At 47.1% G+C, this 26,269-nt stretch overlaps 1 protein-coding gene across 1 annotated transcript; it reads right to left on the bottom strand.

Annotated features, from left to right (window-relative positions):
* Positions 1-1,401: 1,401 nt before the first annotated feature.
* Positions 1,402-25,034, bottom strand: LOC135881705 (dual specificity phosphatase 29-like). The gene is made up of 3 exons (XM_065408386.1): positions 24,859-25,034; positions 6,615-6,835; positions 1,402-1,649 (listed from the first exon to the last, which is right to left on the bottom strand). Exons 1-3 carry the CDS (start codon positions 25,032-25,034, stop codon positions 1,402-1,404), a joined length of 645 nt encoding a protein of 214 aa, XP_065264458.1.
* Positions 25,035-26,269: the final 1,235 nt, after the last annotated feature.

Genomic DNA, 26,269 nt, shown 5'->3' with positions numbered 1-26,269 from the left:
AAGCAGCAGCAGGTCGGGGAGTGAGAAGGCAAGTGGCGGTGGGTGAGGAGGGACACAGCAGGCAGGGGGGTCTTGCAGTGGGTGGGGGAGTGAGGAGGTGAGCGGTGGCAGGCAGGGGGATGAGGAGGGATGCGATGGGTGGAGGGTGAGAAGGCGAACGATGGTTGGACAGGTGGGTCTCATGGCGGGCAGTGAAATGAGGCAAGTGGTGGCAGGTGGGCATGAGGAGGGATGCGGTGGAGTGAGGCGAGTGGCAGTAGGTGGGGGGTGAGGAGAGATGCGGCAGGTGGAAGGGATCTTGCGGTGGGTGGTGGAGTGGGGAGGTGAGCAGCGGTGGGTGGGGGGTATCATGGTGGGCAGGGATGAGCGGGGACATGGTGGACGGTGGAGTGAGGAGGTGACTGGCTGTGGGTGGCGGGATGAGGAGGCGAGAGGCGGTGAGGATGAGGAGGGATGCAGGGAGTGGTGTGTGGGGAAGTTCGTGGGGGTGTCTCGCAGCGGGCGGGGGAGTGAGTAGAGATGTGGCGGGCGGCAGCAGGGGGGGCCGAGCAGGGTGGAACAGGGGTGGAGTGTGAGTGGGGCTGCAGGTGGAAGAGGTGGGACAAGGAGCTAGCCTCCCCCAGGGGAAGCTTCATCCACTGCCCATGTATCCCACCCCAGTTAGTTTAAAGGAGGATTACAGCTCTGGGTTCTGGCTCAGGCTTTGCAAGGCTGTTTAGGACTCCTATCCCTCTCTCTAGATCCTACAGCATGGACTCACAAACTAGTGAGTGCTGAACTGGCAGTTATCATAGGGTGCGTCACTATGTGGAAAGGTTCTGCTAACCCAAGGCAACACAGGTGAAGCTGGGCTCATGCTTCCTTATTCAGCTAACACCTTTTGACATGTATAATAAATGTAGTTGTGCCATGGGGTGATTATATTTAAGTAAATGTGTCAGGCTTTACATGTGGGTTTGCGGTGGGATAAATTAGCCCCTCACAAATGGTATTAAAATAACAGCTGTTCAACATTTATTGTAATAGGGCAGCAGGAGCAGCTGGGCCTGAATCGCAGTTCATGGACTTGCACGCTTACCCGATCCTTTACGTACTGGGCACCACCCTTATAGCTCTTATAGAGCCACTGCCTTCCATCACAAGTCCCGCCTTTTTCTCTTCTGTACAGCAGAGCCCTGAAGAACAGCACTAAAATGAGGGGATTCTGTGTTACGCTCCCTAACGAGATTGCTTCCGCTCTCCATTTATCTTGTCTCCAACCTGAGATTCCCTTTAAGGCATTTCAGATGCTATTGATTCTTCCCTCTGGACTTATAACAAAGGACTTTTGACAGTATTGTTTTCCAACTCCAGTTTTCTCTTGCTAGGTGTTTTTCCAGTAACCCCAGGGCATGAGGAATGCTAGATCTCTGTGCCATGCTCCTCTCCATTGACTTGGATGCCGTTCTTGGCATTTGTCCTCTCCAGAGCCAGCTTTATGTCCAGTTCTCTCAGCTGTTTCAGGAAGCCACGGTTTGGGAGGATGCATCGGTGCTGCAGCACTTGCTCAATGGCATCAACCACTGTCATGTTCTTGTAAATCATCAGGTGAGCCAAGACCAAGGTGGCGGATCGGCTGCGTCCCATGGCACAATGAACCAAGATCTTGTCTGCACAAGTGAAGAGAGCAAATACAGAGAAGGCTTTCAGATTTACCAATAATAAACACTCTCCCCTTCTCTCGGGCCTTCCGCCCAGAGATCTTAGTGCTTCACAGCCATTAATATGCTTTACAGCCTCCTTGCAGGGCAGGTAAATACCATCCTCTTGTACAGGCAGGGACTGTGAAGCACAGAGAGGTCAAGTGACTTGCCCAAGGTCACCCAGTGAGTCCCATTATAGAATCTGGATCTCCTAACGCTTTAACTGGAGGATTGCCAATTTACAGCCAGGCAGGATGGGCTGCAATGCGACAGTAGGTAACCAGCTAAGCCAAGCTACAGCTTCCCCTTTATTGGGCTCCCACTGATCCATGATTTACTGTGCTTCACTCATTCTGCTGAATCAAGGAGTGTGTGCTCTCTGAGTGGAGGGCAGAATTAGGAGGCAGAGGTCCAGCGCCAGCGAGGTCCTGATGAACCAGATACTCATGCCCTCCAGGAGGATGAAAAGGATGTGTCCAGTTGCTCCCTACCAATACTTAGTAATATAATACTTCGTTCTGCCATGAGTGCAGGTAGATGATCGCTCAAGATTCCTTCCAGTCCTAGGAGTCTATGAATACCAGGGGCCAGAGAGGAAGGATGACTCAGTAGTTAGTTCCCTGCTCTGCCTCAGACTTTTGGTGTGACCTTGGACGAATCACTTAATCCCCCTGTGTCTCATCTGGGGATGACAATTCCTTTCATCCCACCCTGTTCGTCTTGTCTGGTTAGATTTTAGCTCTTGGGATCGGGGTTGTCTCTTACTGCGTATAGGCAGCTCTAGCACAATGAGGTGTCAGTCTCTGCCAGAGCCTCTCGGGGCTGCTGTAAGGCAAATGAATGAGAGTGGGATGTCCCCCACTGGCAGCAGCCAGGGGCCGGTGGAGGAGAGTGAGTGGTACTGGGCCCTTCCATGTGCTGCAGGAACTGATGCAAAGGCTTGTGGGCTACAAAACCTTGGAAGGAGAAAAGCTGGGGTGGAGTTTTGCAAGTCTCAGAGCCCGGGTCGACCGACTCGGGCTTGTGTATGGCAGGAGAGATCCTGCTCAGGCTCTGAAACCTGGCGAGGAGGGTGGGTCTCAGAGTCCGAGCTCCAGTCCTAGCAGGAACGTCTACGCTACTAGTTGCAGCACCGTAGTGTGAGCCCCAGGAGCCTAAGTCCATAGACCTGGGCTCTGAGACTAGCTGCCATGGAGTTTTTGGGTTTTTTTTTAAATCAGTGTACCCTGATAAAGGCAGCATCTGAAGTTCTGTCTACCACAACCTCCTATGGTCAAATAACACCACAAACACCATTGCAAGGCCAGAGGCATTTTTACTTTGTCGGCTACATCCGGTGGGGCCAGGCTTCGACTCCTAGCAATTCGTTCCTTGATGCTGGGAGTGGAGGGAATGATTTCCTGGCAGGAGCAGCACTGCTGTGTCATGGACACATCAAGAACTGCCAGCACAAGGGGATTAATGGTCACAGCTTGCATCCTAATCCCAGCAGATAGTTGTAGAGGCATCATGGCAGATTTCCAGCCTCACTGATAACAGAGAATGATAATCCCTTCTATTATTACTCTGAATATTTGAAACAGATGAAAACTCCCATTTGTTCAGCCCTTCACTCTTGCTCGAGCCTCCGGTTTTTAAATGGGCTGGGGCAGAATGGTGGAGTAAATAACTGACAGGAGGGGAAGGCTGAGGGATAAAGGCTTTGCTTGGGGAGCTGGGAAACCGAGAAGAACTTTCTGCGCATCAGTGGCAAGAGGAGAACCTGTATTTTATATCATGTAAAGGAGGGAGAAAAATGTGCATGTCTCTTTGGAAATAGCAAGGATGGAGAACTTGTCTGCTGTGCGTGAACATTAAAGATCCTGGAGGTCTTTCCATAAAGATGGGAACTTTCCCTGTCTTGCAGGGCCCAATTGTGCAGTGTGTGGGTGGGTGAAGTGATGCCTGTTTGTGTGTTGCTGTTCAAATGCTTTGGAGTGCTAATCTATCTTGCTAAGCTCCTTGTATGGCCATAGTATCTGGATGCCTCACAATCTTACTGTATTTATCCTCACAACCCCTCTGGGAGGTCAGGATCTCCATCATACAGATGGGGAACCAGGGCAAAGAAAGACTAAGTGATTTGCCTGGGGTCATACGGCAAGTCTGTGGCAGAGCAAAGAATCAAACCTAGGTTTCCCAAGCTAGTGCCCTGGCCCCTGAACCATCCTTTCTGTACTACTTACTCCAAAGTCTGGGTTAGGAACCTGAGGGGCATTAACAAGACAAACATGCTGGGTGGTTATACTCCTAGGATGCCTGGAATTAAGTTAAGCATATGAAAGAAGTGTCAGCTTGCTATGCTAGGTGGCTAAACAGAGACTGGTCTTTATCGAACAGGGTAGTTATGTACTCTTGTGTAAGCTTTCTTTAAGGCTGATCCCTTGAACTGATGGGAGTATGTGCTGCTTGGCTAACTGCCTCTTATCTCTTCACATGTCCTATGTCTGTAGCCCACTATTTGAATGGGGAAAATGCACACTTCAATACTTCTGAAACCGCTGTATCAGCAAAAAAAGGCCCTAAATCTATTGCAAGTGTATGTTTGACTGAATGCATTAAAATGACCATCCCCATCTGGACAAGAAGGTGAGGCTTAATGGTGCCATACTTGGCTGCAGTATGAGTAATATGTATTCAGTGCCCCTTGTTTCCCCAACATGAATTTATTTGCATTCTTGTCCTCTTTTCTCCAGGGCTACTACAGGCAATGGTTATCTTTATATATATCGCTAGTGTATGTAAGAACAAAACAACTCTCTGTCCTTGTTATTCAAACACCTTACCAATGCAGCAGCCAGAAGAACAGCTACATACAGAAGTGTCAGCGTTACACATTTAGTTACTCTTGAATTCAGAAGTATTTTTAATAAGTGAATCATTCCATTCTCTGAGTCGGGCTTCTGTTTCATTGCTGCACTGATGCTTGGTCGAGCCTCAAGACTTCATGAGTGTTTGATACAGCCTTTAAACTGGAAGCTTTGAAGCTTGAGCCTTGCAAACTGCTTTGAGTCTCTCCCCCTACCGTTTATCAGTACACAAGGCACACTAGACTTCTCAGGGCTTGTCTATATGGAGCAGCAATGCGCACGACAGGGCTTTGATTTCTAAAGTGCACTAGTGTGCTGTGCACTAACAGGTCCATGTAGACCCTGCTTGTGCACTTTAATGTAGTGCTGTTGAAACAGTCCTTCTCTCTTGACTTCTGTGTGTTTACCATGTTTTTCATGCTGTGATGCGGGAACAGGAAGGGAAGGCTGCGGGATGGGGAAGTGAAAGCTATTAAGGACTTGTCTGCACAAACATTTTGTTCGTGGCATGTTGGGGTGTGACTGTACCCCACACAAACCTGCTGTGGACTAGTTGTCCGGGTGCACCCTGCTGGCACATGCTCAAAGTGCTCTAAAGAACTGTTAACAAGTCCCTTTTTAAAGAAGACTGGAGCAAAGCATTCTAATGAACTCAACGCATGTCAGCAGGGAGCACGCAGATAGTTAATCTGTGGCAGGGTAGTGTGGGCTAGACTCACACCCCAGCTTGCCACAAACTACATGTTTGTGTAGATGAGCTCTTTAGGCCTAAGTCCCTCTCTAGGAATGTGATTAGAAGTGAGGCTAGAGATCAGACGCTTTCAGCCACCCAGAAAATCTAACTATTCCCCACCCTTTCCAGAAGCAGTACTTGGGTGGAGTCTTGTCAATTTTAAGTAGCTTCCTTCACCTATGGACCTCTCTTCCTTCTAAGAACATAAAATCTTAAAGCAACACATAATGCTACTGGCACTTCAGTTTTAAAATAGTGATGATTTATTGTCTTTCTGCCTTAACAGGGGCAAATTCTGTAGCTGAGGACTGTACTTGTTGAAAGCTTAAGACCTGGCTGGTTATTGGGGGTATGCCAGGTAACCAGCAGCTGCTGATCTAAACAGCCAAGAACACAAGTTGACAAGAGGTTGGAAACTTGATATGTGGCCCTCTGATATTAAAGGCTTTGTAGGTCAGCAGGAGGATCTTAAGTTTCTCTGCTGGCTCCTGGTAAAACACCCTGTTGAGATTTTTTTAAAAATAAGAACCGGAGTAAATGTTGAAAGACAGTGTGGGGTCGCGGCTGTGGTGCTTCACATCAGCTTAAACCCTTAGCTAGAACGCTGCTGGAGGTCAGCAAATAATGAAGTGTAGTAATCAAGCTGGGAAATTACAAAGGCTTTAACTAATGTTTCCAGATCTGTGCTGTCAAAGTGATTTCAGTCTCCTACGGCTTGGAAGTTGACAAAAATAAATCCCTGTTACAGCTTGGAGATGATCTGATGGCAAAAGTACTAAAGTGCTTTGATATGTCTCTATAGCAAACCTAATGCTTTAGTGTAAGAAATGTTGAAGTGACAGGCTTGGAGACTGGAGTCCTACATATGCAGGATAAGTACAGCCTGGGCAGATACCCTGCTAATAGGCCTCACAGCTAACTGGAAAGGGACCACCTCTAGGAATGGCAGACTAGCTCCATGGCCCATTGAGTTCACAACTTTCCTCCTGAGATTGTTTGCTTCATAGGAGTGTAAAATGAGTGCTGCTTGTGCTAGGGACACCTGTCTGCCAGGGAGATAGCTGCTTAACATTGGCCCATCAGGAGGTAAGGACTCTTGGATTGCTACCAAATCCCATTGATTTGAATGGCTGACCTGGCTGTGAGATGACCTGAACCCTATACCAGCATTGACTTTCCCGAAATGACCAGCTCCATTATTAGCCATTGCTTGTTTGTCCTCTGCCGGTGGTCCTTGACTGTCTCTGCCTGTTTCACCCCCTGGGAGTGGCTACTTTTGATGAATACTCGTGCACTGAGATCAACTGTAGCAAACAAGGTCTTTCTGACCGTACTCTGCCCCCTCCTTACTTCTCTGATCTTGGAGTGCAGTTTCAATGAATTCAGCAGCTGAATAAAAGAACTGGCTGAGGTTGAAGGTGGTGAGATCATCTGCTTCTACCCCATGGTACTCAATGGCCATGTCACTGTAGTAATCTGGTCCTGTGTCCACATTCCACCGGCCATGGGCTGCATTGAGGATGTGGGTGAAGCCGGCTTTCTCAAGGCTGTAGCGATCTAATGCAGTTTTCCTGTTAAACAAACGTCACTGTCAGGTGTGTGAATGGAGCTCTCTCATGCTGCATCCGCTCAGAAATATTTCTCTTATTTCGCAAGTGATAAACCACAACAACACTGATGATACTTCAAAAAAACAGTCTGATCCCCTGCCTTTACACAATACCTTTCATCCCAGGATGTCACAAACAAACTGAGCTGCCTAGCAGCCATATGCTGTGAGCTGTTATTGGTTCTACCCATTTTACAGTGGGGGAAACTTGAGCTACAGAGAGGTTAAGTTGACTTGTCCAAGGTCGCAAACTGAGTGAGCGGCAGAGCTAGAAATAGAACCCATTAATCCTTCCTCCCACTCCCTGGCTCTAACCATCTGACACATTCTCTCCCAGCATTTAATATGACAGGACTAATCAAAGAGTCAGTTACAAATGAGGATTAAATTCAGCTAGGGTTCACATGGCTCTTACTACCTCTGAAAGAAATGCAACCGCTAGGATTTTTCCCTTCTACACTTAGAGGAAAAAACTTGTTCATGCTCATGTGTCCAGAGGGTCTAGAAGCTCTGTCAGCCTCCTCCTTGCTGCCATGTACTAACGGATCACGTTAAGGTGTCTCAAGACAAAAGCACTATACCCGAAGGTCACATATCAGCCATTGATTTAGAGCTGTAACCTCTTTAGAGAAGTAAAAGGGGATACTTCCTACTTCTGGAGTGAAGAGGAATTGGCGCCTGGGATGAGGGGGAATCTATTGGGTGGGGGTGGGAATGAAACTGAAAATATTCAAGCTTCTTAAACTGGTCGGGATGTGCAAAGCTAATGCTTCCCTTTCCATGCTTGGGCACCCAGGCGTGCTGAGGACAGGACTAGTGGCAGTCCAACCTTCAGTAAACCTGTTGATAAGAACAACCTATTGTTATTTATTATTATTAATGTGGCCCTCGTGCTTAGGAGCCCTAGTCATGGATCAGGGCCCCACTGTGCTAGGCGCTGTACAAACACCCAGCAAACAGATGGGCCCTGTAAAGATTGTAAGGACCCAGTATGGCTGTTCTTATGTTTTTAATATGAATCCTTTATCCTTTCTTCCTAACCCTGTTGGCTAGCAGATACAAAAAGGAAATTCTAATTGTACTCCGCTGTACCCAAGCGCACACAAGTGTGGTTGAGAATTCCTTGAGGGATGCAGAAGAGCTGTTGCTGCATCAAGGCACATAGCTCTAATTGCTCCCACACAAGAGCATTGTTTGGCAGCAGTGTCTAATAAGCTGTGTGTTTTATACATGGTAAGACTGTACGGTCAGTTTCTACTGTTGTTACCGTGGGCTCTTTGTTTTGGTGGGTTAGCACAATCTAGCAGAGTCCCCAGAACAATTACACAGCCGCGAGCTCAGTGAACAATAGAGACACAGCATTGTTATTGGAGGAGAGCCCAGAGTCAGTGCAGTCTCCTGCTGCCGCTACTGCTCAAACACACTTTCATCTACTCCCCCAGGCAGGAAGTATGCTCACCCCCCTGAACTTCCTCTCAGAGCTACTTCCCGAGATGGTTAGGAGGAGCCACGGAACTGGGTGAAATTTTTCGACTGAAATTTTTTGGGAAAAAATGCGGATTTTGGTTGACTGAAACATTTTGTGGCTTTGTGTAGAATATGTCAAACTGATTCAGAGGAAAATAAAACTAAAAATAATTCCAAACAAATCTAAACATTTCATTTCTATACTAACTGTTTCACGTTTTTTGATTCAAAATGACTTTCAAAATTTACTTGTTTTATTTTTATAAATTTAAAAACATTTAAAACGCTCAGAATCAAAACATTTCAGCCGATGTTGAACAAAATGTTTCATTTGACCCAAAACCGTTTTTTTTCTGACTACTTGATTTGCTGAAAATTTCAAAAATAATTTGTTTTCAGATCAACCCAAGATGGTAATTTTTTTTTCAGAATTGCCAGTGAACTGAGAAATTATTTACAGTTCATACAACTTGAGTGCCCCGCTCGTTGGGGGCTCCGTGTAGATGTGCCCCACATAGAGACCTAGCGAGCACAGAGTAACTCCGTTACAATACTATCAAAAAGATTGATAGTTTAAACAGGGCTGGCTCCAGGTTTTTTGCCGCCCCAAGCAAAAAAAGAAAAAAAAAGGGGGGGGTGGAGTGCCGCCACCGAAGCAAAAACAAACAAACAAACCAAGTGCCGCCCCTTGAAAAGTACCGCCCCAAGCACATGCTTGGAACGGTGCCTAGAGTTCAGTTCTCAGTGGTACCAGATGACAGAACAAGGAGTAATGGTCTCAAGTTGCAGTGGGGGAGGTTTAGGTTGGATATTAGGAAAAACTTTTTCACTAGGAGGGTGGTGAAGCACTGGAATGGGTTACCTAGGGAGGTGGTGGAATCTCCTTCCTTAGAGGTTTTTAAGGTCAGGCTTGACAAAGCCCTGGCTGGGATGATTTAGTTGGGAATTGGTCCTGCTTTGAGCAGGGGGTTGGACTAGATGACCTCCTGAGGTCCCTTCCAACCCTGATAGTCTATGATTCTAAAGCTGACCCTGACTTTAAAAAGAAGATGAAATAGTTTTCTGGGGAGAAGGCCAGGGCAAGTGACTTAGCCTACTCTCTTGAGTCTGCCATGCCTGAGGTGAAACACAGATTCTGCTTTCAGGTTTCGTTTTGTCGTGGTTCCCAAACCCCCCCCCCCCCCCCCCCGCGCGCAATGAAATGATGCTTTCAGTTAAAAATTCTGTGCTCAGAACCCCTGCAAGTGGAATCCTTGCTGAATAGCAAGTAGGGCCACATTGTAGTCAGGGTCAATGGAAAAATAAAGATTTACTGTCCATGAGAGGTAAATTCAAATTTGGATTCTGCAAATGCAGCTCAATCTAATAAATAGCAGTTGAATTAAACAATGTACATTGTTATTGTTCTGAACAGAGACAATGCCAAACAATAGGTCACATGACAGACATATTAACATTTGACACTGCAACATTCATCTGGGATGTAATTTTCCTGTTTCCTTGACTGGGTTCTCAGGAGACTGTCAGAAATTAATGCCTTAAATGCAAATATTAGACAAGGTGGTGAGGTAATGGACCAACTTCTGCTGGTGAGAGAGGCAAGCTTTTGAGCTACAAAGGACCTGAAGAAGAGATCTGTGTAGCTCAAAAGCTTTTGCATCTGCTATCCTGGGACAAACACAGCTACAACAACACTGCAACCAACTTAGGCCTGGTCTACACTACGAGTTTAGGTCGACTTTAGCTGCGTTAAGTCGACTTAAGCCTGGACACGTTTACACGACGAAGCCCTTTCTTTCAACTTAAAGGGCCCTTTAAACCGGTTTCTTTACACCACCTCGACGAGGGGATTAGCGATAAAATCGGCCTTAGGGGGGTCGGAATTGGTTAGGGGGGACGGAATTCGACATTAGTGGCCTCCGGGAGCTATCCCACAGTGCTTCATTGTGACCGCTCTGGACAGCACTCTCATCTCAGATGCACTGGCCAGGTAGACAGGAAAAGCCCCGCGAACGTTTGAATTTCATTTCCTGTTTGCTCAGCGTGGAGAGCACAGGTGACCATGCAGAGCTCATCAGCACAGGTAACCGTGATGGAGTCCCAGTCCCAGTCCCAGTCTCAGGATCGCAAAAGAGCTCCAGCCTGGACCAAACGGGAGGTACGGGATCTGATCGCCATCTGGGGAGATGAAGCAGTGCTGGCCAAACTCCGAAACAGTAAAAGAAATGGCAAAACATTAGAAAAGATCTCCAAGGCCATGAAGGACAGAGGCCATAACAGGGACGCACAGCAGTGCCGCGTGAAAATTAAGGAGCTAAGGCAAGCCTACCACAAAGCCAGAGACGCAAACGGAAGGTCCGGGGCTGAGCCGCAAACATGCCGCTACTACGAGGAGCTGCATGCCATTCTAGGGGGTGCAGCCACCAGTAGCCCAAGCGTGTGCTATGAGTCCCTCACTGGAGACAGGGAAGCGGGTTCGGCGGACGAGGAAGATGAGGATGGAGAGAACATCATAGATAGCTCACAGCAGCAAGGAAGCGGAGAAACCAGTTTCCCCAACAGCCAGGATATGTTTGTCACCCTGGACCTGGAACCAGTAACCCCCGAACTCACCCAAGACCCTGTGGGCACACAGGGGACCTCTGGTGAGTGTACCTTTGTAAATATTACACATGGTTTAAAAACAAGCGTGTTTAATGATTAATGATTAATTTGCCCTGGCAATCGCGGCCAGTACAGCTACTGGAAAAGTCTGTTAACGTGTATGGGGATGGAGCGGAAATCCTCCAGGGACATCTCCAGAAAGCTCTCCTTCATGTACTCCCAAAGCCTTTGCAAAAGGTTTCTGGGGAGGGCTGCCTTATCCCGTCCGCCATGGTAGGACACTTTACCACGCCAGGCCAGTAGCACGTAGTCTGGAATCATTGCATAACAAAGCATGGCAGCGTATGGTCCCGGTGTTTGCTGGCATGCAGACAACATCCATTCCTTATCGCTCTTTGTTATCCTCAGGAGAGTGATATCATTCACGGTCACCTGGTTGAAATGGGGCGATTTTATTAAGGGGACATTCAGAGGTGCCCCTTCCTGCTCTGCTGAACAGAAATATTCCCCGCTGTTAGCCACGCGGTGGGGGGGAGGGGTGAAGTGATCATCCCAGAGAATTGGGTGTGTGGGGGAGGGGAGTTAGTTGGGTTTGTGCTGCATGTTAAACCTGAAACCGCAGGCCCTCCTTTTACATTGCAAACCCATTTTAAATGGCCAACCCAACGGGTGCTTGGTATGGTTAATGAGAGCAGTACTGTTTTAAACCATCCCCACTTGTTAACAAGGTTAAAAAAGCCAAAAGACTGTGTCTTACCATGGCTGCCTACAAGCTGAAATCTGTGGCCTGGCACTGCGTGAGTGATCTCTCACACCAAACCGGCAGGCCCTCAATATAAGAGTAAAAATGCGACCTTGTAACGAAAGCACATGTGCTGTGTGATGTGAACAGCAAAATCTAACGTGAAAGAGTGTACCCATTGTTCTCCAAAATGTATCTTTTAAACAACTCTCCCTTCTCCTCCACCAGCTGCAAATGTTTCACCTTCACAGAGGCTAGTGAATATTCGAAGAAGGAAGCGAAGGACGCGTGACGAAATGTTCACTGAACTACAGACTGCCTCCAACGCTGACAGAGCACAGCAGAATGCGTGGAGGCAGTCAATGACTGATTTTAAAAAAGCACAATATGAGCGAGAGGAGAGGTGGCGTGCTGAATCGCGGGCTGAAGAGGAGAAATCGCGTGCTCAAGAGGAGAAGTTGCGTGCTGAAACGCGGGCTGAAGAGCAGAAGTGGCGTCAACTTTTACTCATAAAGCAAGAGTCGATGCTCCGGCTGCTGGAGCATCAAAGTGATATGCTCCTGCGTATGGTTGAGCTGCAGGAAAGGCAGCAGGAGCAGAGACCGCCGCTACAGCCCCTCTGTAACCAACAGCATGAGCAGAGACCGCCGCTACAGCCCCTCTGTAACCAACAGCAGGAGCAGAGACCGCCGCTACAGCCCCTCTGTAACCAACAGCAGGAGCAGAGACCGCCGCTACAGCCCCTCTGTAACCACCAGCCCTCCTCCCCAAGTCCCATTGCCTCCTCACCCAGACGCCCAAGAACACGGTGGGGGGGCCTCCGGCCACCCAATCACTCCACCCTAGATGATTTCCACAGCAATAAGTTTTAAAGTTTTAAAGTGCAGTGTGTCCTTTTCCTTCCCTCCTCCCCCACCCATCCCGGGCTACCTTTGCAATTATCCCCCTAGTTGTGTGCTCAATTAATAAAGAATGCATGAATGTGAAGTAACAATGACTTTATTGCCTCTGCAAGTGGTGCTTGAAGAGGGGAGGGTAGGGGAGGTTGGGGTGCTTGGTTTACAGGGTAGTAGAGTTAACCGGGTGCGTGGGGGGGGGGCTGCGATTTCATCAAGGAGAAACAAACAGAAGTTTCACACCAAAGCCTGCCCAGTCACAAAACTAGTTTTCAAAGCCTCTCTGATGCGCACCGCGCCCTGCTGTGCTGCTCTAACCGACCTGGTGTCTGGCTGCGCGTAATCAGCGGCCAGGCGATTTGCCTCTACCTCCCACCCCGCCATAAATGTCTCCCCCTTACTCTCACAGATATTGTGGAGCGCACAGCAAGTAGCAATAACAATGGGGATATTCTTTTCGCTGAGGTCACAGCGAGTCAGTAAGCTGCGCCAGCGCGCTTTTAAGCGCCCAAATGCACATTCCACCACCATTCGGCACTTGCTCAGCCTGTAGTTGAACAGGTCCTGACTCCTGTCCAGGCTGCCTGTGTATGGCTTCATGAGCCATGGCATTAAGGGGTAGGCTGGGTCCCCAAGGATCACGATAGGCATTTCAACATCCCCAATGGTTATTTTCTGGTCCGGGAAGAAAGTCCCTTCCTCCAGCTTTCGAAACAGAAGAGAGTGCCTGAAGACGCGAGCATCATGTACCCTTCCCGGCCAGCCCACGTTGATGTCGGTGAAACGTCCCTTGTGATCCACCAGGGCTTGCAGCAGCATTGAAAAGTACCCCTTGCGGTTTATGTACTCGGTGGCTTGGTGCGCCGGTGCCAAGATAGGGATATGGGTTCCGTCTATCGCCCCACCACAGTTTGGGAATCCCATTGCAGCAAAGCCATCCACTATGTCCTGCACGTTTCCCAGAGTCACTACCCTTGATATCACCAGGCCTCTCATTGCCCTGGCAACTTGGATCACAGCAGCCCCCACAGTAGATTTGCCCACTCCAAATTGATTCCCGACTGACCGGTAGCTGTCTGGCGTTGCAAGCTTCCACAGGGCTATTGCCACTCGCTTCTCAACTGTGAGGGCTGCTCTCATCTTGGTATTCTGGCGCTTCAGGGCAGGGGAAAGCAAGTCACAAAGTTCCATGAAAGTGCCCTTACGCATGCGAAAGTTTCGCAGCCACTGGGAATCGTCCCAGACCTGCAACACGATGCGGTCCCACCAGTCTGTGCTTGTTTCCCGGGCCCAGAATCGGCGTTCCATGGCATGAACCTGCCCCAGTAACACCATGATTTCCACATTGCTGGGGCCTGTGCCTTGTGAGAGGTCCATGTCAATTTCCTCATCACTATCGTCGCCGCGCTGCAATCGCCTCCTCCTCCTCAGCTGGTCCTCCTGGTTTTGCTTTGGCATGTCCAGGCTCTGCATATACTCCAGGACAATGCGCGTGGTGTTCATAGTGCTCATAATTGCCGCGGTGATCTGAGCGGGCTCCATGATCCCAGTGCTAGCTATGGCGTCTGGTCTGAAAAAAGGCGCGAAACTAGTATCTAAAGACCAGGGGAAGAAGGGAGGGAGGGGCGGGCGACTGACGACATGGCGTACAGGTACAGGGAATTAAAATCAAGAAAGGTGGCTGTGCATCAGGGAGAAATACAAACAACTGTCACACAGAATGCCCCCCCCCCCCGAGATTGAACTCCTAAGCCTGGGTTTAGCGGGCCGTTGATTTGACGGAGGGAGGGGGGAAGGAAATGAATAAAACACAAATCTATTTTTTACATCTTAAGACGACAGTGCAGCATGACTGATAGCCCTCGGCATTTTCTGGGTGCTTGGCAGCCAATACTTGGCAGCAAATAGTATACTACGACTGGTAACCATCATTGTCCAACGAGGACGGTTAAAGGCAAGGGGTTGCTGCTGTACAGTAGCCAGAAGGCTCAGTAAAGGCGCTCAGGCTACAATAGTCTATGAGCATTTCAGGCAACCTCTAAATTTACTTGCTTTCAGACCTGAGGAAAGCTCTTCTTTCAGATCTGCTGAGCACCCAGATTGCCCTCGGCCTCTTCTGGATGCTCAGCAGACAATACTGACAGGACGGTTACCAGTCGAAATAAACTATCTACTGCCAAAAGGCAAGGGGCTGGTGCAATGCAGCCCTACGGCTGCCAGCCCCACAGCTACCAGCATCCCGAGCGCCGATGAAGGCTACTACTCATGCTGCACCGTCTACCGCCAAAAGGCAGTAATCTGCTGCTGCTGTTTAGCAATGCAGTCACACGTTTGCCGGCACCCGGAAGACATATGGTGACGGTGAGCTGAGCTGAGCGGGCTCCATGCTTGGCGTGGTATGTTGTCTGCACAGGTAACCCAGGTAAAAAGGCGCGAATCTATTGTCTGCCGTTGCTGTGACGGCGGGGGAGGTGCGTGACGCAATGTACCCAGAACCCCCCGCGGCACTGCTTTGCATCATTCGGGCATTGCGATCTCAACCCATAATTCCAATGGGCGCCGGAGACTCCGGGAACTGTGGGATAGGTACCCATAGGCACCCATAGTGCAATGCGCCGGAAGTCGACGCTAGCCTCGGTACTGTGGACGCGGTCCGCCGACTTCATGCACTTAGAGCATTTTATGTGGGGACACACACAGTCGGCTGCATAAAACCGGCTTCTATAAATCCGGCTTCTATAAATCCGACCTAATTTTGTAGTGTAGACAAGCCCTTAGATGCAGATACTATACCAGTAGAGAGCCTTAGTTATAGTGCGTTGCAGGGCTCTGAGATCTCGCATTTAAGTGTTCAGTGGCCGTAATGTTTAGTGAGCACACAGGAGTCTCATTTGTCAGAGTGAAGGCACAGTGCTTTTCTATTAACAGCATCAGTGCTCAGATAAGTCAGCGTCTGCTCAGGCTCCGGAAAACATTTAGTGTGTTCTGGGCAAGCCCAAGGGTTAACACAGGGTTTATCATAGCCACTCCCAGATTAGCATGGTATTTCTATATCTGCATAGTCACTTCCATTCTACTTCTCCTTACAGTACCTAAATGAAACCTCCCAGGGCTCTTTAGATTTACAGACATGGGGGTCTATGCTATTGGAGCTGCCCACTGGTATACGTACTGCAGTATCCTGGCAATAGACAATACCTGAAGTTTCAGTGGAAAGTACTCCTCTTTGCCCTTCCTTTTTCCCAAGGCGTCGTGGGCAAGCATATTTTGAGGCTGGGGCTAGAGGATGGAGTTCCTTCCTGATGCCTGCTGTTGACTATCTTATGTCCTGAAGCTTTAGTATAATTTTTCTTGATCAGTTTGGACTAACCCCTTATATTAGCAGAGGCATATTGGGTATGTATTTATTCATGTAGCCATTCTGTCAGTTGAGATTGGATGAAGAGGAGCAACTGATCCATCTTAAACATTACAAATGCTTACGGTGTGATAAACAAAATCTGTTATCATTGTGAGTCCCTCTTCTGCTCTGAATTAATCATAGATATAAGATACAGAAGAGACATTCTGAGGTCTGTCTAGACCATCATCCTGCCAATGAAGGATTATTCTCTATCGTGCTCTTTAGTGCTTTGTGCAGGCTGATGTTAAATTGTCTGTCATCCTCGCCTTCCTCTTAGCTTAGCCTCTCGGGTCAACTGCTTTAAACTCTGCTGTATTGAGTGCTCTTCTATGGACTTGCTCGAGTTCAGAACTGACCTTTTGCAGGCAAGGTTACCACAGAAAAGGCCATTTATTCCCACTGGTGCCTGTCCCATAACCAGTTGTTTAATATGGGCCCAGATCAAACCGTTCCTTCTTTAGCTGCTAAAACTAGAAAACTTTCAAACGTGAGTGCTCAAAGTTAAGCATTCAGATCCATTTCTGGGCATTAAGATGCCAGTTTAGCAAAGCACTTAAGCATGTGTTTAGATTGCACTTACTTCAGTGGAATTTAAGCATACGCTTTACTGAACTGGTGCCTTAATAAATGCCCGACTTTCAGTGGAATGCACACCTGCAGATCCAGTTGTGAGCTCTCTGCACCTCTGCAGGTAAGACTATGTATTTAGATGCCTCAATATGGGTTTGGCTGCCTCCGTCTGAAAGGGTTAGTTGTAATTTCTGTAGAAGGCTTATACCAGGAACTTTTCCTATGATTTCTAGTACGTTGCATATTCTGCAGGGCCAGGACTTTGTGCCTTTGTTCTGTACAGCATTGAGCACACTATCTTTGTGAAAAATATAAATGGTTAAATCACTCCACAGCCACTGCTTCCACCTCGTATGCTGTTTTGCTTTCTTCTTTAGAGAGCTCCAGCAAGCTTAAATGGTGTGATTTCCCTTTCCAGTAACTAAGCTGTGTTAGGTCCTTAACAGGACCTCTTCCCTCCGCTAGCAAGAGGTTCTGTATTTATAACCTGCTCCTATTGGCTTAAACTGAAGTTTTGCCATTCATAGTAACAAAGGATCAGGTCCTCAGGCCAAGATTTTTCAAAAGTGCCTAGTGATTTTGAGTGCCCAACTTGAGATATCGTAAAGAATTTTCAGAACGTGCTGCAGATTAGCCCTTTGATAATCGGTCCCTTTTAGGGTTGCCAATCCTCCAGGATTGCCCTGGAGTCTCCAGGAACTAAAGATCAATTTTTAACTAAAGATTGTCATGTGATGAAAGCTCCAGGAATGCGTCCAACCAAATTGGCAACCGTAGGCCCTTTACAACAGGTAGGCTGCTGGCAAGGTGAGACCACTGCCGATCATACTGACTAATAATGTCTCATTGTTTCCTTGCATGCCCCCATCTGTCTGTCTCCATCTGTGGTCTCTTTTCTTATATTTAGTTTCTAAGCTGTTTGGGGCAGAAACCATTTTTTTCCTGTTTATACAGCACCTAGTACAATGGGATCCTGGTCTGTACCTGGGGCTCCTAGGTTCTAAAATAATAAATAGTAGTGATAGGTTTTGGTCTTGCTTTAACTGAAGTGACTTGATTGCATCTGAGGAAGTGGGGATTCAGGCACGAAAGCTCATGCTCCAATATGTCTGTTAGTCTATAAGGTGCCACGGGACTCTTCGTCGCTTTGATTGCCAATGATCTTGAGATAACTAACATGATTGTAAATTCTGATGTAGAAGCTCATGCACATTTCTGAATGCAAATAGTGTTCCCAGTCGTAGCTCACACAACCATGACCAGGAACAAATATTTGTGCAGGGCACACACTAGAATGTACAAGCATCTCAATTAACTCAAGATAATCGGTAAGCAGGTGGGTTGATTTACAGCACAACCCAAACCTTTGGTGTAGATGTTCCTGTAGAAGCACCGACAACCATGAGTCACTTGTGAAAATCTCAGTTCATAGTTTAGTGCCTTTGTGTTTTAACATCATTAGAACTCTTGGGTAGATCACAAGGTGTGTGCGTTTCCTTTTGTTCCATCTTCTTCTTCCACTGCTACTGTAGTAATAGCATTTTAGATGAAAGAAAGGAGTATGTAAAACATGAATACCTCCCAACACCAATTGGGTAAGGCAGCTAGTGAGCTAGGGCCACACAAAGGCTGTTAGTGTGAATTATAAACCTTGTTCAAGGGTTTATAATTCAATCTTTAATTTGTTTTGAGCTAGCACATGATACAGAAGTTCTTCCTCTTGCAATTAGCTCTCCACCCGAGTTTAATAGTCCAGCTAAGAGTTTTCTGTCTTACTCCCTCCCTATGTGATGCTATTGCCTTGTAAATGTGATAGATATTTCTATTTCTCTGGTAATAATTGAACATAAAGCCACAATGCCAGGAAAAGTTCGCTCTAAATGCCCAGCGTAGGTGAAACTATCAGCATTTGACATCCTCCAATCGCTTTCATTTTACTCTTCTGGGCCATCTGGGTTTTAGCGCTTGATTTCTTTTTACATGGCATAAGCCATTATGATCTTCAATGTCTGCCTTGAATGCACTTCAGAGCAGGGAAGGTGAAGTACTGTATTGGGAGATAATTAGGAAAGTGACAATACATCTCAATCTAGGAAGGGAGGCATTGAGGAAAGTTTGGGTCCCTGAGTAAAAACCCACCAGGCCTTTTAATAACAAGAGATATACTGGGTACGGTGGCCTTGATTCAGCAAAGCACTTAAGTGTATGCTCAAAGTCAAGCGTGTGCTCAAGTCCATCCTTATGCAGCAAAACCTTTAAGCAGGGGCTCAGCTCTTTACAAAATCAGGGCCTCTATAGTGGAATATGAGGCAGATGGACCCATCAATGTGTTTGTAAAGTTCTGTGACAAAAGGGGGTGCTTGAGATGGGAATGACCCTCATATGGGGGAAATAGAAGATGAAATCCCTTTTTACTTTAGATTATATGCACACCTCAGAACATGTTGCCTAGTACTGAGTTGGGGGGAAATGGCCCAATCAAAAATATAATTCAATTGCAGCCATTTCTTCAAAGAATAGTACTTATTTCTTTAAGATTTATACAAGGACAAAAAGATGGTACCCATCCAAGCTTGTGATCTTCATTTAAAATAAAAGTTCATAGCAAAAAGACAAGTCCTGCTACAAATTCTATTTCATCCCAGCAACAGTTAGCTAACCCTTATTGCAAAATAAAATAATACTGCCCTTCCCTTTCTCTTGTTTACCCCAACCCACCATCGCCACCACTCTCATTGGCACTTCACTCATGAGCACCAACAACCCAGCCTTCATTCGTGCTTTAGTCTCAGCCAGACACTGGGGAAGATGCTCAACCGCGCCATCTGGTCAGAAGAGACAGAAACACAAGCCAGGTGTCATCCACATACTGAAGACACCACCATGATTCTCCATTCACCCTCCCAATGGCCTCACACACGTGTTAAATGGGGAGGGACAAGATGGAGCCCGGTGAAAACCTCTGAGTGCCCTGCAGGAAGCAAAGTCTACCCTCTGAGATCACTCAACAAGAAATGCACAGAGCAACACTATCTACTCCTCCTATAGCCCCCAGGTAAGTCAACAGCATTTCATAGTCAGTGCTATCTCACTAGGCAGCTGGTGTATCTAATAGCATTATGGACACTCATCTGTTATCCAGCACTTGAGGGAGATCATTGAGCAACACGAACAGCTGCTTTCTTAGTTTGTATCATACTCAAGTTAATACTCGGATTGACAAGGGTTAAGAAAATCTGAGGCAATGAGATACTGTGGAAGGAATTGTCTTTTCATAAATTTTCAAGTATTTTTAACCACCAAGGGAAGGCTAGGGGCAGGGCACTAATTTGCCAGATGTTCAGTGTCAAATGAGGAATTCCTGAATATAGACAGTACCTCTGTTTCCTTAAGAGTGGTCTGCAACCTGCCATTACTAAGGCAGCTGTTGACAATCTCCACTAATACTGGGAGATTTCCTCAACTTCTCCTGCATCTAGAGTAGCACTGCTGGCTGCAGATTAAGTAGAGATAATGTAGCATTTGTCCCCCACAAGGCATTGCCTTGTCTTCACAGATGCATGAATTGGAGCAATTTTTTCCCCTCTGCAAACTACCTAGCAAGTTCTTCACAACCAGAGGAACTCATCAGTTGCTGAGTGGGGAAAGCCAGGGTTCACTGAGCAATCCAGTGCCCAAAGCAAATCCACTGACTGAGGTTTTGTAGATGCTGTGATAGGCAAGGAAACTCCTCTTAACCTTCCCCACATCAAAAGCATGAGAGTTTTGAAACATTTTTGACATAGACAATTAATTTCAGACTTTGACACTCTTCCTTATTGCTTCAACTGTTGCAAATCAGCTGGAGACCAAAATGATTTGTGAGGAGGACTGTCAGGGTAAACTGCCAGTGCTGCTTGTATCTTGGCATTTAAAGCTCAAGTCCATATCATCACTTTTTGTCCCTGAGAGATTGTTTTGTATAGAGTTACATATTTACCTTCCAGCTCATAAAGCCTCCACTAAGACTGGCAGATGACTATACTAATATTACAATGAAACCTTCCAACATGTGTGTCTCTTTCTTTTTAAAATAAAATGATCCCACACCCTCTCCATTCTGTGTACATATTTCTACCTCCTGGGTCACTATCAATACGACCTGGAATGTTTCTATTTTTATGTGATTAATACCAGTGGATGTCCTAAGAGTTCATATGTTCTAAACAGTGTGAAGTACCTGTGCATTGCACTGAGCCAATTCCCATCTGATTTCCTCTGAACTAATCCAAATGGCATTTCTCTTGATACGTAGCCACATCACTTTGCCAGACAAAATCCTTCAGGAAGGGGAGGGAGTCAATCAATGGGTGGCTAAACACTCACTGTGTGCTTAATTAGCACAGTCTCCTATCTTCTAGATGATCTCTCCATGTGCGCTACCTGCACACTTAATTGCCTGAGTCAGTTCTCAGACCACACCCCTGGTAGCAAGCATGGTTGTCAGCTCTACCAGCTGAACTATAGAGAAGGCTCCCTTTCACCAAACCTACAGGAGTTTGACTCTGCTTTGCAGCTGGAAGTTAGTCTTAAAATGTATTATGTAAGGAGGGATCTCTTGATTAGTTTCTCTTTTTGGTAGAGACAGGCCAATGAGACAGTGTTCAGATATAGATTAGGTTCTGGCTAGGGTTCAGACCTTGAGGCCTAATCAGAGCTGGGGTCTGATGAGGTCAGATGAGGCCAAGATCTTAGGAGACCACCATCATCTTTAGCTGAAAGCTTGTGAATGGTACTCTGGAACCAGAAAATGGGCCTTTTTTAGTTTTGGATCTAACCCAGAATCACAGCCATAGTGATGGGCAATTTGGCAGCTACCATCTCTACTTTCTGGCTCTGCACTAGGAGCTGGGTTTCCCTCTGAGCACCAGTTTTGCTTGTGCTTTGGTTGTACCCTATGGCTGTGGATCAGCCAACCAGGCCACCTGAAGAAGACATGTGCCTCACATCAAACAGTGCTGTTAAAAGAAGGAAACAAAACAAAGCAGCTCCCTATCCTATTGAAGATGATCTACATGTTACTAATCCTGGTCATGGATGAACCAAAAGCCTATTTCTGTTCCTGTCACTGGGAGGCTCCTATCGTCTCCAAGGTCTGGTCTTAAAAGTCTTTAGAACTTGCTGGAGGAAAACTTCAATTGGAGCTGAACACAGGATGTTAAACTTGAGGCTTTGATTATTCTGGGCCTGACAGGCCTCATGAGGATTTCATTGCCTCTGGGAAACAGCTGCAGCGGAGTCCTGTAACAAAAGGAATGAGTGGCCTCACAGGGCTCCATGATAGCCTGTGTTGCATTAGAATAATGCTGTGGTTATGTAGTCAGGATAATTAATTGGCATTTCCATAAGCAGTGGCTGTTAACCTCATAAATGCAGAAGGCAGGAATGAGGCCCAGATGTGGAGGCTCTGAAGATAAACTCTGTATGTGTGTGTACACTTGATTTGTAATGAGCATGCCACTAAATTCTTCTAAGGGCAGCCCTTAATTTAGCCTGGTTGATAAGGATCCAAAATGAACCTGACATCTGTTGCCTTTTCCACAGTAGCTATTTGGTGACCAGTTCTTCAACCAGGCCCTAAAACGAGGCTCACTGATGAGTTGAGGGCGGAAGCTGTTGGTCACAAATAAGGTCATCTTGTCCCAAGGGGCTTATCTTGTGTTCAATGCTTAGGACAGGGGTGGCCAACCTGAGCCTGAGAAGGAGCCAGAATTTACCAATGTACATTGCCAAAGAGCCACAGTAATATGCCAGCATCCTCCCATCAGCTCCCCCCCGCTCCCAGTGCCTCTCACCCACCGGCAGCCCCGTCAATCAGCTGTTTCGTGGCATGCAGGAGGCTCGTGGGGGGGGAGGGAGAGAAGTGAGGGCATGGCAGGCTCAGGGGAAGGAGTGGAATGGGGGCAGGAGCAGTGGCAGAGCCAGGGGTTGAGCAGTGAGCACCCCCCAGCACACTGGAAAATTGGCGCCTGTAGCTCCAGTCCCGGAGCTGGTGCCTAAACAAGGAGCCGCATATTAACTTCTGAAGAGCCGCATGTGGCTCCGGAGCCACAGGTTGGCCACCCCTGGCGTAGGACATAAAAATAACTAAAAGGGAACATAAAGCTGGGTGAAGTGTCAAAGCAAATCAGTTCCACTCTAATAAAGACACTTTGGACACTGAGAGCAGCACTGCCAATGTGCCAGCATGTGGAGTTGTGTATACATGGATTATTATGGCCCCATTATCCTGGACTTCATCTGCTTAGAATTAAATGCCTAACTGCCACCTTGTCCCAGTAATGGGGCCAGAGTCCTGCCTGGTGATCAGTTCATGTCCCAAATCCTTGAGGACTGGAGGCTGGACCCTATGTGAACTGGAGCCCTAGCTAAAGAATTAATTTTTTGTGGGCCATCAGCCTAGTGAAGCTGGGCCTCATCTGTTTCCATTCCTCCTTTATTTCTTTCCTTTCCCCCTTGATCCTCAGTCATCTCTCCTTCTCATATGGCTTTCTTTCCCTGCCTCTAATAGTGTGGGGAAAATGTTTCATTGTGAAGCCCATGCTTCAGGGATGGGCTAGCAAGGTCTTCTGACACAATGGCTTTTACCTGCAGTGCTGCCATCATGTGACCCTTTCCCACCTATTCTTAAAAGCTTGCCCCATTTTCTTAGGAGTTAGTGTGCTCTGCCCCCCAAAAGATACTCTCTCAACAGCCAACCCCAGCTAAGTGAACAACGTATCTCTGAATATTCTCATGTAAAGTAGTGGGGCTTCTGTTTTGTTTCCCTGATTAATTGCTTTAGTGGACAAGTGCTTTATACTTAGCATTTATCTTATAGATGTTCAAATTCGAGGTGTAACAAGGCAGAATTACAGAAACAATTGTGGTTGGAAAAATAACCGTTGGTAGATGGTGGCCTGTGTCTAGGGACCCTGAATGTTCTGATTGGCCACTTGGGCCTCTCTGCACCAGCTCAAAGGGGCAGAGTTGAAGACTCATCACAAAGACAAGTGAAGAATACTTCCACCTATTACGTTAAAAATAATTCCGGAAGGGAAAAGAAAGTGCCAGGTGAATTTAACAGAGCCCATTTTGCTTTTGCTGAATCTTGGGTTAAAAAAATCTAGCATGAAACAAAAATCACTCCCCACTTCCCCCCCTTGTCCCTGAGCTTGTTGGCCAGACTATCGCCACACTTGGGGGGGGAAAAAATTCTTCTGTAAAGTGTTAGCCTCTGGATGCTTATAGCCCAGATCTCTCAGGTGGGTCTTTCTATTGCTTCTGGTGCCACAGAATTAATTGGTCAACAATATTGGGACTCAAATAACTTTTTTAAAAAGCTGTTTATCTTTCCACTTTTATAATCTGGCAGGAGATGAATTTAGGACCTTTTAAAAATATTATGAATACTTCGGAGTTGGTGGGGCTGCAGCTTTTGCCTTTTAGTAATGATGTAAAATAAATATCCCATTAGGGAAGGGAGTAGGGGGAAAATGGGAATTCGACCAATAGTGCCTAAGGGTTAAGAAAAGCTCTCCTGCTCTGCAGACAGGTTTGATTGTCTGTGTATGGAGCCAGTTCTGTATAACAGAATATTATAGCCATTTCCAGATTAATCCTGTGCTTTCACGTTCATTTGCTAAGAGCAGTGAGATGCACCCTGCAGCTGAGAACGAGTTCAAAGTAGCCTAGCCCTATGAATAAGGACAAATTTGTTTAATGCCTGGACAGTTTTAATGCACAAGAGCCCCCCTGTTCCTCCTTGACACACTCCCCTGCCCCCAGCCAGGCTGTGACTTACCAACACTGAAATGCTTCCAGCTTTTGGGAAGACTCTTCAATCACTTCCAACAATTCCATTTCAGGTTAAAGCCAGTCCCACCCATGGTTCTGTGCACTCAGCCTGTGCCCTTCACTCAACATGACAGAGGGACTGTCACTTGGTAATAAATGACAAATTACTCCTTGAAATTAACCATCTAAAAATAGTACATGACTACCCACAAATGCTGCAGCCTGTCCTGCTGTCACTATTGCACCATTACTGTAATCCTTGGTAAGGAGAGATGCCTACATGGCTATGAAAACCTTTTCTTTGGGCTGTGGTGCTTGAAAACTAGAAGGGGAAATCTTTGCTTTTGTGTATCCTGAAAAGGGCTGAGGCTGCCTTATTCCTATACTGAGCACTGGTTTGGGCTGCCAGCAACAGCTTATGTGCTGGCTAACAGAGTGTGGGGTAGGAACCCCTGTGGCTCCATTGGTGGGTTGCGTTTATCACTTACTCATCTCCGATGTAGAGATTAGGCCAGACTTCATTGACGTGAGTATACTTTGGGCTGCCTTTCCAGAAGAGCCGCTCCAGTTCAAATGTGCCGGGGGTATAATAGTCTCCGTCGGGGTCCACTTTCACTGCTGCATAGGCACTTTTCTTCATGATGTTCAAATCTGCTGAAGACATCTTGTCCCCAGGGGATAATATGGCGTTGTATACTTGGTTCGTGACAGTAACTAAAATGCAACCATAAAAAGAATAGAAAGCTGGGAGAAGTGTCAAAGCCAGCCGGGTCCACTCTGGTAAAGCCCCCCCACCCCCCTTTGTGACACTGAGAGCAACACAACCAACATGCCTGGATTTGGAGCTGTGTATAATGATAGACACCTCTCTGGCAGATGCAGCCCCCACAATCGGAATTCGTTTGTACTGCTGGCTCCCTTGAGAGAGGAATTAGAAGTAGCTCATTGGATAAACTTGCTTGCAGTGAAGACAAATAAAGGGTGGGACTTTCCAAAGCGCTCAGCGTTGGCCCAACTCTGCTCCCAGAGGTAGTTTGCTCCCAGGAAAGTCAGGGGTTACAGTTCAGCTGACCTCAGGTGCTTCTGAAACCCCCCCCCCCAGGCCTCCAAAGAGCCAGTGAAGGGAATTTTCACCATCAGTGGAAATTTTAAAATCAAGATGGGACATTTTTTCTAAACGATCTACCCTAGTTCGCACAGGAATCCATTCAGGGAAGTTCTATGGCCTCTCTGGAGGTCAGACTAAACAATCGCAATGGTCCCTTCTGGTAAGACTTGGACTCCAGGTTGTTAGTCATTAGTCTCCACAGGCTGCACCTTTATCTAACATACAGCAAATCAGAGAGTGGCTGAGTTTGTCCCTAAGGCTGGCCTTGGCGTGCCCTTGTTTTACTCTATTAAACTTTTCACACGGCTCTGCATACTGAACATTTAAGTGACTGTTTCCAGGCTTCCTAGTTTGCCCTGTTGCTGCAGGGCACTAATAGCAGGTGTGACCGACTGAACCTGCTCTCAGGAGTGCAAGCGTGACTGCCATCTGCACGCTCGGAAAGGCTGCATGCTAAACAAAGGGAGCAATCTTCAGCTAAAGAGGAGTTTTAATTCTCATCTGTGGTCATAGACCGCCATGTTGTGGGGTGCGACCCAGACCAGTGAGGGGTTGTGTCATTGCCTGCCCTGTAACCCTGGGTGCCCTAACTGCTCTGCTGCTGTGGCTAACAGCCCAGACACCAACAGCCAGCAGACGAACGTGTAGTTCCCCGAGTGTCTGTGGGCTGTGCAATCCCGATTCAGCGCTCCGATCCCAGCAGCCTGCCTACAACACAACAGCCCTGCTCCAGTTTCCACTGGGTTTGGTTATACCTAGCAAGATAACCCCAACTCCCCCCAGTCCCACAT

The sequence above is a fragment of the Emys orbicularis genome, chromosome 7 (assembly GCF_028017835.1).
Source record: "Emys orbicularis isolate rEmyOrb1 chromosome 7, rEmyOrb1.hap1, whole genome shotgun sequence".
Lineage (NCBI taxonomy): Eukaryota > Metazoa > Chordata > Testudines > Emydidae > Emys > Emys orbicularis.
Note: the sequence above shows the minus strand (reverse complement) of the source record. Positions and strands in the feature narration are given on the sequence as shown.

Coding starts and splice junctions, on each gene's coding strand:
- LOC135881705 (XM_065408386.1), bottom strand. CDS start 25,034: ATGTCTTCAGCAGATTTGAACATCATGAAGAAAAGTGCCTATGCAGCA. Junction 6,836..24,858: donor AATCTCTACATCGGAGATGA/GTAAGTGATAAA, acceptor TTTGTTTAACAG/GAAAACTGCATTAGATCGCT. Junction 1,650..6,614: donor TGCACTCCAAGATCAGAGAA/GTAAGGAGGGGG, acceptor TCACTTGTGCAG/ACAAGATCTTGGTTCATTGT.